At 30.6% G+C, this 19,274-nt stretch overlaps 1 protein-coding gene across 4 annotated transcripts in view; it reads right to left on the bottom strand.

The window, feature by feature from the left end:
- NAA16 (N-alpha-acetyltransferase 16, NatA auxiliary subunit) overlaps positions 1–19,274 on the bottom strand; it is a 104,969-nt gene that overhangs the window by 37,783 nt on the left and 47,912 nt on the right. For 3 of the 4 annotated variants that reach the window (XR_012487764.1, XM_074299193.1, XM_074299192.1), the window contains exon 9: positions 17,743–17,849. Coding sequence is in view for 2 of the 4 variants with exons in the window: in XM_074299193.1 (XP_074155294.1) it covers positions 17,743–17,849 (107 nt within the window). In the remaining 2 variants the exon portion in view is untranslated. Of the gene's footprint in view, positions 1–1,419; positions 1,568–17,742; positions 17,850–19,274 lie in introns of all 4 variants that reach the window. The other variant, XR_012487765.1, reaches the window with a different exon arrangement.

Genomic DNA, 19,274 nt, shown 5'->3' on the forward strand with positions numbered 1-19,274 from the left:
TCTCCAAAAGGCCTTTTCTTTATACAAAGGTTCTCTGCAATAGAAATAATAATTCTTCAGGAAAAGATGAACAATTCTACCAAAAACTAGATGTTATTTCTTCATGTGATTATACAGGAGTATTTTTTTTATAAACCTAATAAACATAATGTAGACAAAAATACTACTAGAATTAGCATGAGTACTACCAAAGTTCAACCAAATATGATTCTCCTTTCTTCCAATTTTAGATAAAAGGCTATTTTGTAAAGAAGAGAATCGTATATATATATAAAGGCTATTTTGTAAAGAAGAGAATCGTATATATATATATATATATATATATATATATATATTAGTTTCAGAAAATATGCAACAGCCTTAAAAACTTTCTCTTAATTCTTAAAGCAATTAATGTACACGGTCACTTGGCTCATTCATCAAGTTTACCTAAAAGCAGGGACTGTTTCATTTAGATCTTGATAACTCCAGAGCCTTTGTGCTCTATAATGAATCACTGTATTTTAAAATTTTAAATATTTTTCTGATACAAGACTACTGAGCATTCTTATAACTAACTAAAGACCCAATGTCTATCTTCTTACATATAATTTAATACTAACCTGAATAATATTTATAAAATTGCATTTCTTTTTATCTCAGATTATCTAGAAGAAAATGTTTCTTTCATTGTAATGAATTAAATAAAATTCTCATTTTTGGGGGAAAAATATTTCTCCTCTATTACCTTCTAGAATTTCTCTGGCTTTTTTAAAAATATGAAATTTAAGAATTTTTCATGGGAAATATAAATGTCCATTCTATTTTTGCTTAATAACACTATAAATTTTTATTTAACCCTTGTAATTCTTTTAATTTCAGTCTCATAACTTCCCTCTTGAAGTTCATAGAATCACAGACTTGGAGGAGAGAGGAACTTAAAAAGACCATCTAGTCCAGTGGTCCTCAAACTTTTTAAATAGGGGGCCAGTACACTGTCTCTCAGACTGTTGGAAGGCCAGACTATAGTAAAAACAAAAACTCACACTCTGTCTCCACCCCTCAGCCCATTTGTCATAACCCCATGGGCCCTATAAACCTCCTCAGGGGGCTGCTGGCCCACGGGCTGTAGTTTGAGAACCCTTGAATTCTAGTCAAATCCATTCATTTTACAAATGAGGTGAAAAAATGAACTGATCTGCCCAAGAATATCCAAGAAATCAGCATTGGTGACAGGATACAGGCCCAGGTCTTCCTGATTCTAAGTCCAGCACTCTCTCTACTAAGACGTCAGACAAATAAATGCCTCAAATTATGGGAACTGTTCCCAAGATACACAAAATACAACACAATAATCTTGAAATATTTCAATCAAGGATAGAATGAAATCCATCCTTCCTAAAATATGATAAACAAAGGTCTTCAGAGGAAACAGCCTACCTTCCTGTGCAGACAGCCTTACACATCTCTTTTGAGACATCGGACGCTTCATCCAGTCACACAATGTATTCTCAGAGCTTCCATGTTGTTTTAAGTTACAAACAGAGCACATGTGCGCTGATGTCGAGCTTCAAGGGAATCAACGCACCTGCAACACAACCGACGCAAACCTTGATGTTGACTTCTCTCAAGAGTCTCACACTCATAAGTGAGAGAAAGTATAGGAAAACTAATTCAATGACAAGTGAAAACTGAAGTTTAAGAAGCTAACTGCATGTTTTTTGGAATTTAAAAAAAAATTCAACACTAAATAATAAATTATAATTTCTAGCTTTAAGAATTGAAAGTAATGAATAAGTGAATGTACTGTAAATACTAAAACTTTGGCCTTACCAAAAAAAAAAAAAAAAAAAAAAAAAAAAAGCCAAAAGCCATTATCCTCGTCAATCATCCACTAAACTCTTTCTCAATCAAGTCAACAAACATTAAACATGGAGATATAAAGAATTTATGTATGTGCAAGAATGGCAAAGGAGAAAATATGCAGAGCAAGTATTATTTGTAGACTCTAATTTCACTCTTGTATAAAACTGATATCTCCAAAGAAGTAAATAGTATTAAGGAGGCACTATAAAGATGATCAAGATTAAAGCCTATTATAAACATTTTATTTTCAATTTTACTTTATGAATACATGGGAGATTAAGAATTATTTTTAATTTGGAGTTTTGATTTTTTTTAAAGAATTAGAAGAAAATAATACTTAATTAAAATGTTAAGCAGAAATTATTATTAGTATAAATTATAAATTATGGAAATTATTTTGATATTTGATATTCTATTTATAAGAGATCATCTAATTTTCCCCATTAAGAAACTCAAAGGATAAAATCAAAACTATTAAATAAATCTTAACCAAGAAAGTTAAATTTAAAATTTAAGTAAATTACACATAAACATCTTTAAGAGAAATATATAAAAACTAAATATTAAAAGGGAATACTTTCCAGCCAATGTAGAACTAAAGATTAAATTTTTAAAAATCAATCATGTGTTTTGCTATAAATTAATACAATTTATTAATATAAATAATATATAACAGGTTTTATACAGATTTTAGTATTTTTGCTAAATAATTTGTTTTATTAGAAAATCACTCTTCCTTTAATGCACGATTCATTTTGAGCATGACAATGCTAAATCTTTGAGTCACATATCCAATACAATACAATAAAAATCAAGAATATTTATTATTGGGGCAGCTAGGAGCACAGTGGATAGAGCCATCAGCTCTGACAGTTATGCATATTAATGCATATTAAAGTCAATTCTATAATTTGTGGGATATTTGCACATGCTATGTGAAAATATTGTTTTAAATTATAGCAATTTAAAAACATACCAAAAAAGTAATTCTGAGGTTTCACTTCATACTCTTTATATTGGGAAATATGACAAAAAAGGGAAAAGGACAAATGTTGAAGAGGATGTAAGGAAACAGATACATTAATGAACTGCTGGTAGAGGTATGAATTGGTCCTTTCATTTGAGAAAGCGAATCGGATCCATGTACAGAAAGTCAAGACAATGTGTCATACCCTTTAACTTCGTAAATACCATTCCTATATCTATAAACCAAAGAGATCAAAGAAAGAAGAAAAGTTCTCATATGTACAAAAATATTTAAATAGTAGCTTTTTTTTTTTTATTTTTAGTAGTAAAGAACTAGAAAATAAGGGAATACCCACCAACACAGGAATGGCTAAACAAATTATGGCATATGAATATTATGGACTATAACATACTATGTCAGAAGAAATAAAAGCAAGCATATCATTAGAAAAACCTGGAAAGTCTTGCCTGAAATGATGCAGAGTGAAATGAGCAAAAAGAGAACACATTCAAATAATAACAACCTTATAAAGACAAATAACTTTAAAAGACTTAAGAACTATGATCAGTACAATGAACTAATGATTCCAGAGGACTAATGATGAAACATCTTATTTACCTCCTGATAGAGAATACAAAGTGAGACAACTGGTTTGCTACACGTTTGCTAAAGGCATTTTGGTTTTCTTTCTTTTCAAATTAAGAAGACAGGAGAAAGTCTGGAGTTTGGAAGGGAAAGTGCACTATCACATGCAAAAGTATAGAAGAAATCACAATCAATTAGGAATTTTGAAAGTTATACAAGAATGTATTGTAAACTTAAAAAAGAAAAGCAAGCTCTATATGAGATTCAGTTTCATGTACAATTCTCTCCTGTTCTACAATTTACATGGAAATCATAATTGTGTTTATGTTCAGAATTTTTAAAATGGAAAAAAGAAAATAAGGGGAGGGGGAGAATAAGTGAAATATTATTAACATAGATCCATACACAATTCTATAACTTAAGGTCTTAAGAGAGTTTCTTGGGGCACCAAAAGATTAAGTGTTTTGTTCAAGATCATTCATATAGCCAACAAATATCAGGTATATCTAATTCAGCCTAATTTCAAAGCAAGCTCATCCCTGTCTAGTACACCTTGCTGCCTCTCTCATAATGGCCACTATTGAATTTCAATGCAAAATTTCCTTGCCTATTGCCAAATTTATTTTTTAGACTTAAACTTGCAACCCTTTAATAAACCCTTACATAGAATCAGACACTGAAAAGAATTAGCAAAAACTGTTTTTTGAATATGAGTGAGCACAACTGATTGTAAACAATTTCAATGTTATATCTGAAGCAACTTCATGCTTAAAGTTAACTGTGATGTAATGAATAAAAATCATTTCAACAAATTAATATTTAAGGGTGATTTAGGATTCACCAGGTGAAACAATAGGCCTAATCTGAAATTAATGTCAAATGATACAAACAACAACTGGGAAAGTATAGGACTTAGGGAAACGGGCTAAATGAGGGCTGAAAGTGAATTACAAGTCAACAACATAGAAATGTGTGACAGTCTGAGGTTTCAGTAACAGAAATAGAGTGAAAAATGTTATTGGTGTACTCTGTAAGGCCAGATCTTTGATATAACTATAGTGATAACCAAAAAGGGGGGAAAAAAGAATCAAAGAAAAAAGCATCAATGAAATATTTAAAAACACATAGAAAAGAACACATTCAGAATGAGGCACAAGTATTAAGGGCAGATTTTTTATTGTTTCATATTCAATTCTCTTTTCTATTTTTACTTGCACATTGAAATATGTGTATCTGTGAAAATTTAACTTCATAATAAAAAAAAACAATTTCCATGTGAACACAAAATCTATGTCCTCTAGTTTGAAGTAGATTTCTTACAAGGTTTTAAAAAAAATGATACATTAAGCTGTGTGCTTTTAAAAAATTATAATGTATATTAGCAATATCATTCAAAAAAAAGTAACTTTTCTTCAGAATGCCTGTATTGTAGGCAAACTCATATAAAGATATAGTACACTCTATTACTACTTATACTTGGTATTATTTGAGATGAAATGAATTGAGGTTGTTTTGGTAACTTTAACTGTCTTCATGGAACATGATATAGATTGTATATTCAGTGGGGAAAAAAAACAAAAAATAGAAAGACTACCTCTGTAATACAATGTTCAGTTCTGAGACTCACATTTTAGTAAGGATACTAACAAAGAACAACATGTCATAGAAAGTGGTCAGTATTGTGAAGTAACTCAAAAGAATTATCACCTTGAAGAAGCATCAATTTTATTATTCTTGAGCCCAAAGTTAGACCTAAGGTCAAACAGTAGAAGTTAATGGGAAGTGGGCTTAGTTCAAACATAGGGGGAAAACTTCCTAAAAACTAGCACTGTTCAAAAATGAAATAGGCTATCTTTTGGGACCATGCCAAATCACCAGAAATATTAAACTGGATGTTCACTAGCCAATTTTTTAGAATGTCTATAAGAATTATTTCATGAAAAGTTTGGTCTAGATCACCTACTGAGGTCCTACAGAATTTCTTACAACTCTAAAAAGCTTAGTATTAACTGGCAAAAGGGGGGGAGAGGAAGCACATAAGATTAGAAATAAATTTTAATACATTTCGGATATAAATTGAAAACCTTTTTCTCTGTAGTATTAAGAAGAGTCAATTGCCCTAAGAAAACTTTTCTAATGCTCCATAAAAAGCGTTTCACAACTATAATTTAATGCAAAATTCACACAGATATTAAGCCTACAAATTTGGTCTCACAGGCAAAATAGTCTAACTAGACTATTTTACCATAACAAATAAGCAATTATTAAAATTATTTCCAAGGAGTGGATATCTTCAACATAGAGAAGATCTAATCCAGTTCCAATTGATCAATGATGGACAGAATCAGCTACACCCAGAAAAGGTACACTGGGAAACGAGTGTAAACTGTTAGCATTTTTTGTTTTTCTCCCCAGGTTATTTTTACCTTCTGAATCCAATTCTTCCTTTGCAACAACAACAATAACAACAAAATTCAGTTCTGCATATATATACATTTTATCTAGGATATAAAATAACATATTTAACATGTATGCCTGCCATCTAGGGGAGGGGGTAGAGGGAAGGAGGGAAAAATTGGGAACAGAAGGGAGTACAAAGGATAATGTTGTAAAAAATTACCTACGCATATATACTGTCAAAAAAATGTTATAATTATAAAATTAATAAAAAAAAATTTTTAAATTATTTCCAAGGGATTAAACCTAGCATAAGCTTTATTAGGATTCAAGAGAAAGTTATATCATACTAAGGAATAGTATTATGGAATCTATTTTTTGATGACAAATATGGTCCTTTTCAAAAAATTAGATTATTCAACCTCTACTAAGATAAAAATTAGATAAAGGATGGTATCTCAAAGATTAAGAGGATAAAAAATAGTCTCTTCTTTGATCTTTTAACATGATCATAGATAATTATATAAAATTTCACAAAATTTTTTAAAAGACCTATTAAATCAGCTGATTTCATTACTGGCTATTTCACAAAATTAACCTGCCTACATTGCCCAAAATTGTTTCTCTTGGCCTTTCCCTACCTATTTAAAATGCCACCCCCCAAAGAAATTGATCACTCCCCAAAACTACATTAAAAATGACAAATGGAAAAAAAAATTTGAAAGAAAGGTTGCAAGTATCAAGACTTCTAAGACAAATTATAATCAGGTGTAAATCTCATAATTTTCAAATTCTAAGGATTATCCATCATATAACTCTCAAAAGTTAAAAACAGCACAATACTCAGTAGAAAAGAATCAATGGGCAAAACATTTTATATATATTTTAATACTTTAAAAATTCTACCATTTATGACATTCAAAAGTGTGCATCAAGGTATCCAAAAAAACTTATCAATATTTACAAACTGTGATTTCCACTTATTATTATATTATTATTACATTATAATATAATAATCATTATATTATTATAATTGGGAAGAAATACATTACTAACATGCAGGGTGAAAATAATTATATAGTTGATCATCTAATTTATCTTCAAACATTAAAGAATGAGTTTTAAGTCATTAGCCTGATGGAACTGAAACCATCAGGTTTGAACTATATAAGATAGTCTATATATCAAGAAGCTATTGGAAATATTAAATTGTGCATACCAATAATCCAGCAATACACGATTAGGTCTGTATCCCAAAGAGATCATAAAAAAGGGAAAAGAACCTAAATATGCAAAAATATTTATAGACGTTCTTCATATGGTATCAAACAATTGGAAATGGAGGGGATACCCATCAATTGGGGAATGGTTGAACAAGTTGTGATATATGAATACTATTATATATGGAATACTACTATGCAATAAAAAATGATAAGCAGTTATATTTCAGAAAAACCTGGAAAGACTTGTATGAACTGATAGAAGGTGAGCAGAACCAGAAAAACACTGTACACAGTAACAAAAACACTGTATGATGATCAACTATGACTGACTTACCCCTTTTCAACAATACAGTGATCTAAGTAAGATAATTACAAAGGACTCAAGATGGAAAATACAACTCATATCCAAAGAAAAAATCGAAGATCACTGAATGCAGATCAAAGCATACTGTTTTCACTTACTTTATTTTACTGTATGGTTTGTTGTTTTTTCTTTCACAACTGTGACTAAGACAAAATGTTTCATAATATTGTACATACATAACCTATATCAAATTGCTTCCTATTTTGGGAAGAGGGGAGGATAGGGAGAAAGGGATAAAAATCTAGAACTTAGAATCTTGTAAAAATGAATGCTTTATATTGTCTTTACATATTATTGAAGAAAATATAAGATGCTAAGAAAAAAAATAGGGAATGAAGATGAATTTGACTATTAAAAAGAACCTTTGGTAGCAGGGAAGAACAAAACATAAGCTAAAAAAAACAACAATGTAAAAACAGCCCACAAACAAAATCTCAAAAAAATGAGAATTGAACCCAAGTTGAATAAAAATTCCTGGAAGAATTAAAGAGATAAGAGTGGGTAGAGGAAAAACTAGGGGGAAAAAAATGAGAGTGATGCAAGAAAATCATAAAAGGAGAAGAGCTTGATAAACAGCAATGCCCCCCTCCCAAAAATAATCAACCTGAAGAAAAACACAACTTGAAAAAAAAGAATTGGCTTAATGGTAAAAGCAGCACAAAAATTTTTTGGGGGAAAAAAGGACTCCATAAAAAGTAGAATAGGTCATGTGGAAAAAGAAACACAAAAGCTCACTAAAGAAAATAAAAACTTTTATCAAACTATGCATACCCTTTGATACAGCAGTGTTAATACTGGGCTTGTATCCCAAAGAGATCTTAAAGAAGGGAAAGGGACCTGTATGTGCAAGACTGTTTGTGACAGCCCTCTTTGTAGTGGCCAGAAACTGGAAACTGAGTGGATGCCCATCAATTGGAGAATGGCTGAATAAATTGTGGTGTATGAATATTATGGAATATTATTGTTCTGTAAGAAATGACCAACAGGATGAATTCAGTAAGGCCTGGAGAGACTTACATGAACTGATGCTGAGTGAAATGAGCAGGGACACCAGAGGATTATTATATATTTCAACAACAATACTATATGATATCAAATCTAATGGACGTGGTCCTCTTCAACAATGAGATGAATCAAATCAGCTCCAATAGAGCAGTAATGAATCGAACCAGCTACGTCCAGAGAAAGAACTCTGGGAGATGACTATGAACCACTACATAGAATTCCCAATCCCTCTATTTTTGTCCACTTGCATTTTTTATTTCCTTCACAGGCTAATTATACACTATTTCAAAGTCCGATTCTTTTTGTACAGCAAAATACCTGTATGGATACATATATTGTATTTAACTTATACTTTACATATTTAACATGTATTGGTCAGCATGTAATCTGGGAGAAAGGGTGAGGGGAAGGAGGGGGAAAATTGGAACAAAAGGTTTTGCAATTGTCAATGCTGAAAAATTGCCCATGCACATATCTTGTAAATAAAAAGCTATTAAAAAAATAACTATTTGACAAAACTGCTGAGAAAAAAACTTTAAAATTATAACTGAATAAGTGGAAGCTAATGTCTCCATGAGTCATCAAAAACCAATAAAATAAAGTCAAAAGAATATATATATATGAAATATCTCACTGGAAAAACAATTGACCAGGAAAACACACTGGGGAGAGATAATTTAAGAACTACTGGATTGAGAGAAGACTATAGAGACCAAATATGGACCACAGCATAGTATTTTTACTTTTTTTGTAGTTGGTTGGTTGTTGTTTTTCTCATTTTTTTTTCCTTTTTGATCTGATTTTTCTTGTACAGCATGATAAATATGTTATTTTAGAAGAATTTCACATATTTAACCCATATTGGATTACTTGTTGTTTAAAGAAAGGATGAGGATGAAAAGATAAAAATTTGGAATAAAAAGTTTTGCAAGAGTGAATGTTTAAAACTATCTTTGCATGTATTTAGAAAAATTGAAAAGCTATTATTAGTTTTTTTAAAAAAAGAACTGTACATATTTAGCCTATATCAGATTACTTGCTTTCTTAGAGAGAGAAGGAGAAAAATTTGGAACACAAAGTCTTACAAAAACAGATGTTGAAAAAACTATCTTTACATTTATTTAAAAACTGCTCTGATATTTTAGATCCAGAAGATAAAACTGAAAATGAAAATGAAAAAATTCACTGATTACCTACTGAAAGAGACCTCCAAATGAAAATTCCTAGGACAATTTACCCAAATTCCAAATTCCAAGATCAAAGAGAAAATACTTCAAATAGCCAGAAAGAATTGATTCAAATATCAAAAACCACAGTCAAGGTTACTCAAGTTTAAATGCCTTCCACAATGAAGGAGCAGAGGATTTGGAATATATCCTAGAAAGCAAAGGAACTAGAATTATAAGCTAGAATAACCTATCCTGCAAAGCTGAATACAATTCGTCAGGAGGAAGAATTATTATTTAATGAAATAGAAGATTTTTCAAGAATTCCTGATGAAAAGACTAAAGCAGAACAGAAAATCTGACATTCAGCATAGAAGACTCAAAGAAAGCATTAAAAAGTAAACATGAAAGAGTAATCATAAAGGACTTAATAAAGTCCTACATAGAAAGATGATACATGTAGCTCCTTAGAGCTTTATCATTATCAGGGTAGTTAAAAGAAGTTTAATATAGACAGAAGACCAGGGTGTAAGTCAATACTCTTAGAATGACCTCCAAAAGAAAAAAATGACTGAGAAAGATGTATTGGGAGAAGAGAAAGTTAAGGTAAAATGGGGAAATTTTTCTCAAATAAAAGAGATGATTTGGAAGGACATTTATAGTGGAGGGGAATATGGAGATGGGGGATGAGGAGGGTGAGGAAGGGGAAGAGAACCATGCTTGAATCTCATTTTCACTAGAATTGGTTCAAAGGGGAAAGTATATACACAATCAATTGTATAGATAAATTGGGTAAATGTAAGTTATCCAATAGGGAAAATAAGAAAGAAGGGGATAAAATGGGGTGGGAAGATTATAAAAGGGAGGAAAGATTAAGGAAAGTAGTGGTTAGAAGCAAAATAGAATTGAGGAAGAACAGGATAAAGAGAGAAAAGAAAAAACAAGAAAATGGGATACAAGCAAATAAACATTTAGTAACTCTGAATGTGAATAAGATGAGCTCATCCATCAAATGGAAGCATGTAGCAGAATGGATTAGAAACCAGAATCCAACAACATATTGTTTACAACTGATGTACTTGAAACAAAGACACAGAGTTCAAACAAAAGGCTGGATCAGAATCTAATATGTTTCAGCTTAATTCAAAAAAAAGGGGGGGGGGAGGGTAGCAATCATGATCTCAAATAAAGCAAAACTTAAAAATAGATCCAATTTAAATGGATAATGAGGACAACTACATTTTATTAAAAGTACATAGACAATGAAGTAATATCAAGAACTTTACAGCTTTTCCAATAAGAACCTCATTTGTTAAATATAGATTGAGCACAGAACTGGGTAAAATTTATAAAAATAAGAATCATTCAATAATTGACAAAATGGGGGCAGCTAGGTGGCACAGTAGATAGAGCACCAGCCCTGAATTCAGGAAGACCCAAGTTCAAATATGGTCTCAGACACTTAACACTTCCTAGCTGTGTGACCCTGGGCAAGTCATTTAACCCCAGCCTCAGAAAAAATAAATAAATAAACAAAATAAAATAATAATTGACAAAATGATCAAAGAATTATATAAAGTCAGTCTTCAGAAGAAATCAAAGCTATCTATAGTCACGAAAAAATGCTTTAAATCACTACTGATTAAAGGCAAATTAAAACAATGCTAAGTACTACACCTCATACATATGACAAATGACAAATGCTAGAAAAGATGAAGGGAAAATAGGTACACTAATGAACTGATGGTAGTTTAGTAAACTCATCCAGTCATTCTGAAGAACAATTTAGAACTAGGCCCCAAAGGGCTATAAAACTATGCATATATATACCCTTTAATTTAGCAATGTCACTAGCAGGTCTGTACCGCCCCCCAAAAAAATCAAAGAAAAAGGACCTGTAGGTACAAAAACATTTATAGCAGCTTTTTTCGGGGTGGCAAAAAGTTGGAAATCAAGGATATTCTCATCAATTAAGGAATGGCTGAACAAGTTTGGATATGACCATGATTAAGTAATATAGTGCTATAAGATTTTTATATGAGGAGGATGGTTTCAGAAAACCATAGCAGGACCTATTTGAACAAAAACAATCAATATGTTAAAAGCAAATCCAGTTCACTCTCTATATATATACAGTGGCATTGAACTCAGATAGGAAAGGATCCCTTGAGCTCCATAGTAGAAACTTGGAAAACTAAATTAATATTATCTATGTTGAATTGTATTTTTATTTATTTTGTTAAATATTTCACAATAACATTTTAGCCTCATTCATGTCATATTCAGCTGAGTTTGACACTTCTATATTACACCATGCTTTCTCCTATGCTAGTGTTATATTTAATAAATGTTAAATAACTGCTAAAACAATGAAAATTGAGATATTTATAATTAGTTGTTTTTACTATTTAAAAAACTAAAAATTAAGAGCTCATTAAAAAGGGCTAAAAATATTTAAGACAAAAGAAAACAAAGAAGTAGGGGGAAAAAAACCTACAATAAGAAAGATTTAGGCCTACAAAAATAATAGTTCTAAACTTGAATGACATTTTTTAAAAATACTTTTCCCCCCAACTATATGTAAAGAGAATTATTAACGTTCATTTAAAAAAAATAATTTATTTACTATTTTCCTCAGTTACTTCAAAACAATTTTTACCTTTTATTTTTAAAATTTTTGAGTTCCAGATCTCTTCCTTATCCTCATATCCCTACTTAAGAGACTACATATGAAGTTATGCAAAGTATTTCCAAAAGTTATAACATTCATTTTTTTTTAATTTGGGGTCCCCAAATTTTTCCTTCTTCCACCCCCCCCCCTTTCTTACAATGATAAGCAATTAGATACAGGTTATAAATATGCAATCCATAACAGTCATGTTATAAAAGACAGCACAGACACAACATAGGGGGAAAAAAAGTGAAAAATAGTATGCTTCCATCTGCAGACTTCATTGATTGTTTCAATGAAGATGGCATTTTTCATGAGTCCTTTGGGATTGTCTTGGATCCCTGTATTGCTGAGAATAGCTAAGTCCTGAATGAAATTATGGGTGACAGGTATACCTGCATTTTTCTAAATGGACTAAGTATAGTTTAACATTATTTTTATATAGCAATAGGACTATCTACTTAAATATATTTCAACTGGCTAAGTGTGATCAACTATGCAATTACTATTCATTTTAAAATTAAATAATTATAAAAATGTCATAAATGGTATTTTTATTCACATTTATATAATTATTAAACTAAATACTACAGGGAAGCAGTTTCTAAACTTATGTAGCATCAACATATGGAATCAATTTTTTCCCTTTCTTTTATTTTTTCTTTTATTCTTTGAGATCACACTTAAATAGTTTGCTTTAGTACATACCATTAATAAGTTCAAAATTCCAAAAATAATTTTAAAAGCTCAATAAATGAAACAAATACTTTTCCAAAGGTGGTGGCAGATACATATATAGCATCCTAAAATACTCTCAGGCTGCTTTATCATAAGAAGCCAGGTTGCATAGTCAGAGAATACAAACATTAAACAAAATAACAAAATGGAAGCAAAATTTTTACTGAAGACAAAATTTTGGTAGAAGTACTACAATAACACAAATTTTCCTATGAATTGTTCCTTAAACTTGACATACCATCTCCCATCATATGCTTTTGCATAAGTTCTTGTACATGCCTACAATGCATTCTTTCCTCACCTCTGCTTCTTAGAATCCAATTTCTTTCACTGTCTAATAAAGGTCTCATTTCTAAGCTATAAGGAATGAATCAAATTTTTAAGACTAAGATTCATTCCCCAACTGATAAATAGACAAAGAATATGAAGACAAAGTTTCAAGTTATCAGTAGCATATTAAAAAAATTATAATTCATTAATATAGAAATGCAAATCTAAATAACTCTGAGGTACCACCTTTCACTCATCACACTATCAAAGCTAACAAAAAAAGGAATAGCAAATAATGACAAGGCTGTAAGAAAAAAAGGCATATTATATATTAATGGTTCTGGAAAGCAATTTGGAACTAATGCCCAAAAAGCTATTAAATTGTGAATATCCAGTAATACCACTTCAAAGTTATACCCAACAAGATGACAGAAAGAGGAAAAGGACCTATATGTACAAGAGCACTTTTCATGGAGGCAAAGAATTAGAAACTGATGGGATACTCATCAGTGGGGGAACAGATAAACAAATTAGGATAGATGAAAATGATGAAAACTATAGTGAGAAACGATGAGGAAAATGGTTTCAGAAAAATCTAGGAAGATGTGAGCAGAATCAATACATATAACAACTAATACACATAACAACATTGTAAAAACAAACACCTTTAAAAAATTAAGAAAATCTGGTCAATACAATGAAAAAGCATGATTCCTGAAAGCTCATGATCAAGCATGTTCTTCATTTCCTGATTACAAAAAATAATGATAATAATAGACTCAGGGAAATGATTGTGGCACTTTTTTGGACATGGATAATGCAAGAATTTATACATATTTTTAACAGATTTAGGTTTTGTTTTGCTTTCCCAATGGGAGGTGGCAAAGTGAAAGGGAGAGAATTCAAAACTGAAAATAAAATAAAATTCAATTTAAAAAAATGATTAATTCAGGTGCCACTTTCTTGATGACGTCTTTCATGATATCTCCAGGTGAATCTCTCTTGTTCCAAAAATTACCTTCCATTTACCCCACCAGCATAGATCTTGAGACTATTGTTCTTGTTTATATAACATCTCTGCACACAGTGGGTATTTAATAAATATTTGTTGTAAGAGCTGATTTATTTGGACTCCTGATCTATTCCAATCAGTATTAATCAAATTTGATAGCATCTTATCAGAGTTCAATATAAGGCTCCAAAACAGTGGAGCTGCAGATGCTAAGGTCACTTGTTTAACAATAAGAAGGTAACTAAAGGCTCTCACCCTTGTTTTTCTTTGTCATGTGATCAAATCCAGTGTGATAAAGATGAGAACTATATAGAAAGTCTCTGAAAACATTTTTGTACCTCTGGACCAGTCACTTGTCGAATAGGAGCAGGTGACCATCTTATGACCAATTATGTCCCTGACTTCGATAGCTTGTACCATTTCCTACTGCCTAATCAAAAATGCTTGTCCACCCTCTGTGGAAATATTCCTTGCTTCACACAACTTGTGATCCTGCTGACATATTATTTTCCTTTTTTTTTTTTGTTGGTTTTTTTTTTGTTTTTTGTTTTTATATCATATGTCAATCAGTGGAATTACTTAGTATTAGGTATAGTTGTTCTTGAATGACTGGCTATCTAGCTCTATTTAAAAAAACAGGGCCCTGGAAGGGGGGAATGTGCCTTTGGGTTACAGTTCTGCCTCAGTCTCTCTTACTGTAGGTGGGATAATTTATTTGTTTATTTACTGCTGACACAATTGAGGTTAAGTAACTTGCCCAGGGTCACACAGCTAGGAAGTGTTAAGTATCTAAGACCAAATTTGAACTCAAGTCCTCCAGAATTCAGGGCTGGTGCTTTATCCACTGCTACACACAAGCTGCCCCAATGTGGGATAATTGTAATCCCCACATTAATGAAATGATTGTCTTTTAAAGGAAAACAGTCCTTTTTTATATTTTCTTCACCATTATTTAGTCCTACTGCTACTTTACTCTGAAATCAGATCAAAAGATGTCTAAATTTTTCTGAGACTAGGGTTAAGTGACTTGCCCAGGGTCAAACAGCTAGGAAATGTTAAGTGTCTGAGACCATACGCCACCTAGCTGCTCCCTAAGAGTTAATTCTTTAAGAGTTTAGATGTCCTAAAAGCTCACTGACAAATATCTATTTTAAGATTCTCATAACGATGACAGGAAAAAATTAATTTTTAATCACATCACAATAGTGCCTAGCTACATGTACATAATTTTACTAACATTTTACACTGAAATATAACAAACTTATCCAAGTCTTTGTTATTACTCAAAAATACTAATGGATTCGACTGATATGAGCTTAAAAATCAATTGACTTTTCTATTCACATCTTTGATTTAAATTCTGAACATTTTTTCAAATATACTTAAAAGTAATTTCAAATCTAACATCATTAATGACCTTTTTTTTAAATGGCCAAAAAAAAAAGTGAAATCTTTCATTTATTTTATTCTAGATTTGTCAACAATTTTAATCGCTTTTCATAGTGATAAATGTATGGAGTTTCTACAAGTTTTTCTGTAATTCACATTAATTTCTCACAAATGACACAGAATCTTGCTTAACAAAAAATTCTAAGTAGTGTGCTTACCCACTACTGATCTATGTATCTTAAATCAAATATAAGAATGCTGTGTTTGAAAAGGAGTTATTAATAACTCATATTTAGATAATATTGTTATTGTTTGCAAAGCTCTTTTCTCACAGCAATCTGAAGTGGATCATGCCAAGAATTATTATCCCAATTTTAAGCTGAAGAAAAATTGTGACTTGCCTATAATCTAAAGTAGGTTTTAGATCCAGTTCTCCTGACTTCAAGCCCAGGACTCTTCACTACTACACCAAAAAGTTATAAGCTGTTCCCATATAAAAGTCTAAAATAAAATACACTCTACTGATTAATATGCTATTGTATTAATGTACTACATATACATATAAATATGTGATATGCATAAATGTGTTTTACACACACACACACACACACACACACACACACACACACACACACAGGTATAAATTCTCCTCCATATATATTTTATTCTCCTCCATTATTTTAATCAAATATATAATAGCCTGGAGAAAGAACCAGTAGAAATTCACAATCCATGTATTCACTAAACTCAATAAAATGGTAAATGAGACATTGGGGTCAAACTAAATATATATTATGAAAGTTTTTAAAGGGGGGATATAAAATATATATATGCATACATCACTTTTACTAGTCAATTTAATGGCAAATTCTATTTCATTATCTTATATGAAGAATTCAAACAAAAACTTCCACAATTAAAAGGTTTCATTTTTAAAGACTTTTTTTTTTCATCATTTTGCTTGTATGATTCACTGTGATGAACCAAAGTTCAAAATAAACTATGTTTGTCAATCACATCTAAAAGATGCCTAATTTCAAAATACTAATAAATACAAACTTATAACGACGCCAGATTAAAAGATGAAAAAGTTAATTAACTTTTCTTTGACAGTTCTATTAAAACACTTGCCACATCAACTAACATATTTTTTTTTTTAAATTGTTATTTGGGATGGCTAGGTGGCGCAGTGGATAGAGCACTAGCCCTGAAGTCAGGAGGAACTGAGTTCAAATGTGACCTCAGACACTTAGCTGTGTGACCCTGGGCAAGTCACTTAACCCCAATTGACTCAGCAAAAAATAAAATAAAATAAAAATAAAAAAGTTATTTCAGAAAAAATTCACATTTGAAAAAGGTATTAAATAGATGGTAGAATAATAGATTTGAATATAAGTTTTCTACTGATTTAATATAATATTTAGATGCAATTTACCTTTTTACATACACATACATCAAAAAACCCCAAATCATCTTGTGCTATATCTTTGACATTAAGATCAAGCTAAAAATCTAATTTAATTTTTAATAGACGTAACCTATTTCTAGGATTTTTTTTATCTGAACCTGTAATTTAATTGATGTAGGAAAAGTCCCTCTATCAATGTAAGTTACCACTGATAAAGTTTATCACTTTTGGAGTGTAATACTTTATAAATTCAAGTGGGCACACAAACACCCCTATACATACATTCTCTCTTATACCCTGTACCTACTATATAATTCCATCAGCATGCATAACAAATATAAATGTAGTGTAAGTTCAAATTAAAAATACTATAAAATAATGGGTAAATTAATGGTGATATCTTTTAATCAACATCATAACCAAAATATTTCAAACTATAAACTCACTAAAATTAGTATGCACCTTAGGAGAGGATTCAGCTTTTTAAATCTTACAATACCCCATTTTAAATGAGACTAATAATTACTTTATTATTTAAACATATTATCTTCACTCCATGTTTAATATGATAAAAATTAGATGAACACATTATAAGAGGAAGCTGTTAAACTACAAATTTGTATAAGTTAGACAAATAACTTCTATAAGAATTTTAAATAAGCATAAAGCCTATTTGAAAACTGAATAAATACCAAATTTTACCTTTTCTGTATTGTAATATAAAGATTTCAAAGTGGTAAACAAGGGTGGGCAGCCTTTACTGAAGTAAATCCTCAGGAATTTATCCATTAGTTCTCTAAATTTTCCACCTAAAAACAAAATTGTATTTTGTTAAACTTATTCAATAAGACTTTTACTATGAGAATGACCAAGAATAAATCTTACTTAGGGAATCAAGAATTTCATTTGATAGCTATTTACAGGAATTTACTTATCACTGAATTAGTAAGTATACCACAAAGAATAACATATTAGAAAGAAACTATCTTCTTATGTCTTTTTTTCATCTAATACTTGGGTTTCTTTAAATTGTTTCATTTAGGTAATAAACTCCATTGAATTCATGACATCTTTCAGTAGTAATTTTAGAGACATGGTATCTTGTATCAATAGATCATCTGAATAATGCATATTCGAAATGAAAGAGATTGGGAAATTTCACTGAGGAATTAATGTCTCTAAAATTATTACTGGAAGACGTCAAATAATTTTTTTTAAAAAACCAGACTATTTGTATCCACATAAAATTCTGTCCATAAAGTAATAGTTACTTAGGATTTCATTTTCAAATTCTTCGCTCTCAAGAGTATTCATATCATATAAAAGTCCTAGGACTTTTGCTATATAAATTTCTTGAATACATCCTGCCTTTCAATCTCTTTATACCTAGAGAAAGACTTTTTTCAAGACTTTCTTCATTCCCCCCCCATGTTCAATAAAATATTTCTATTACAATTTTCATTCATTTTCCCTTTTTGAGGTTTTAAGAAAAGGATAGCATTTCTTTATCTCCCAAAAATTGCTCCACAGTAAAATAGGCCATTGCTTATACACAATCTTCCATTTCTCACCTCCAAACTTTTGTATAAGATTTGTCCCAATCTCCAGAACATATTTTCCCTGACCTCTGTTTAGTAATAGCTTAGTTTTCTTCCAAGTCCAGCCCAACAATGACCTCCTATAGAAAATTTTTGCTGATTTCTCCACAACTTCCTAATAACTAGTTATAATTATTCCTAATAATTAGAATAATACAATAACACATTGTATTATTCTAAAAAATATTTTGTACTTGTTTGTGTATATATCAGCAGAATATAAAATTGAGTATAAGACTTTGTCTTTGAAATACCTAATGCTTAATAATGCCTTCCCTAAACATGGTAGATGTATAATAAATATTTTAAAATGAACTGTGGGTAGCAAAGGCATACAGAAATTTCATTGCTTTATAGATAGGCATAATATAAAATAAATCTGAGATAAAATAATAATGATGATAATAATAATAGCTACCCTTTACATATTACCTACTATATGCTAAGTGTTTTAAAATTATCATCTCCTATGATTCTTACAATTGCCCTATAAGATAAATACTATTATTATCCCCATTATAAACAAGAGGCAACTAAGGCAAAGAGAGGTGAAGTGACTGGTATGTATCTTGATACCACATTTGAACTTCAGGCTTTCTTATTCCAGATCTGGCACTCTACTACATTACTTTACCA

The sequence above is a fragment of the Sminthopsis crassicaudata genome, chromosome 3 (assembly GCF_048593235.1).
Source record: "Sminthopsis crassicaudata isolate SCR6 chromosome 3, ASM4859323v1, whole genome shotgun sequence".
NCBI classification, from domain to species: domain Eukaryota; kingdom Metazoa; phylum Chordata; class Mammalia; order Dasyuromorphia; family Dasyuridae; genus Sminthopsis; species Sminthopsis crassicaudata.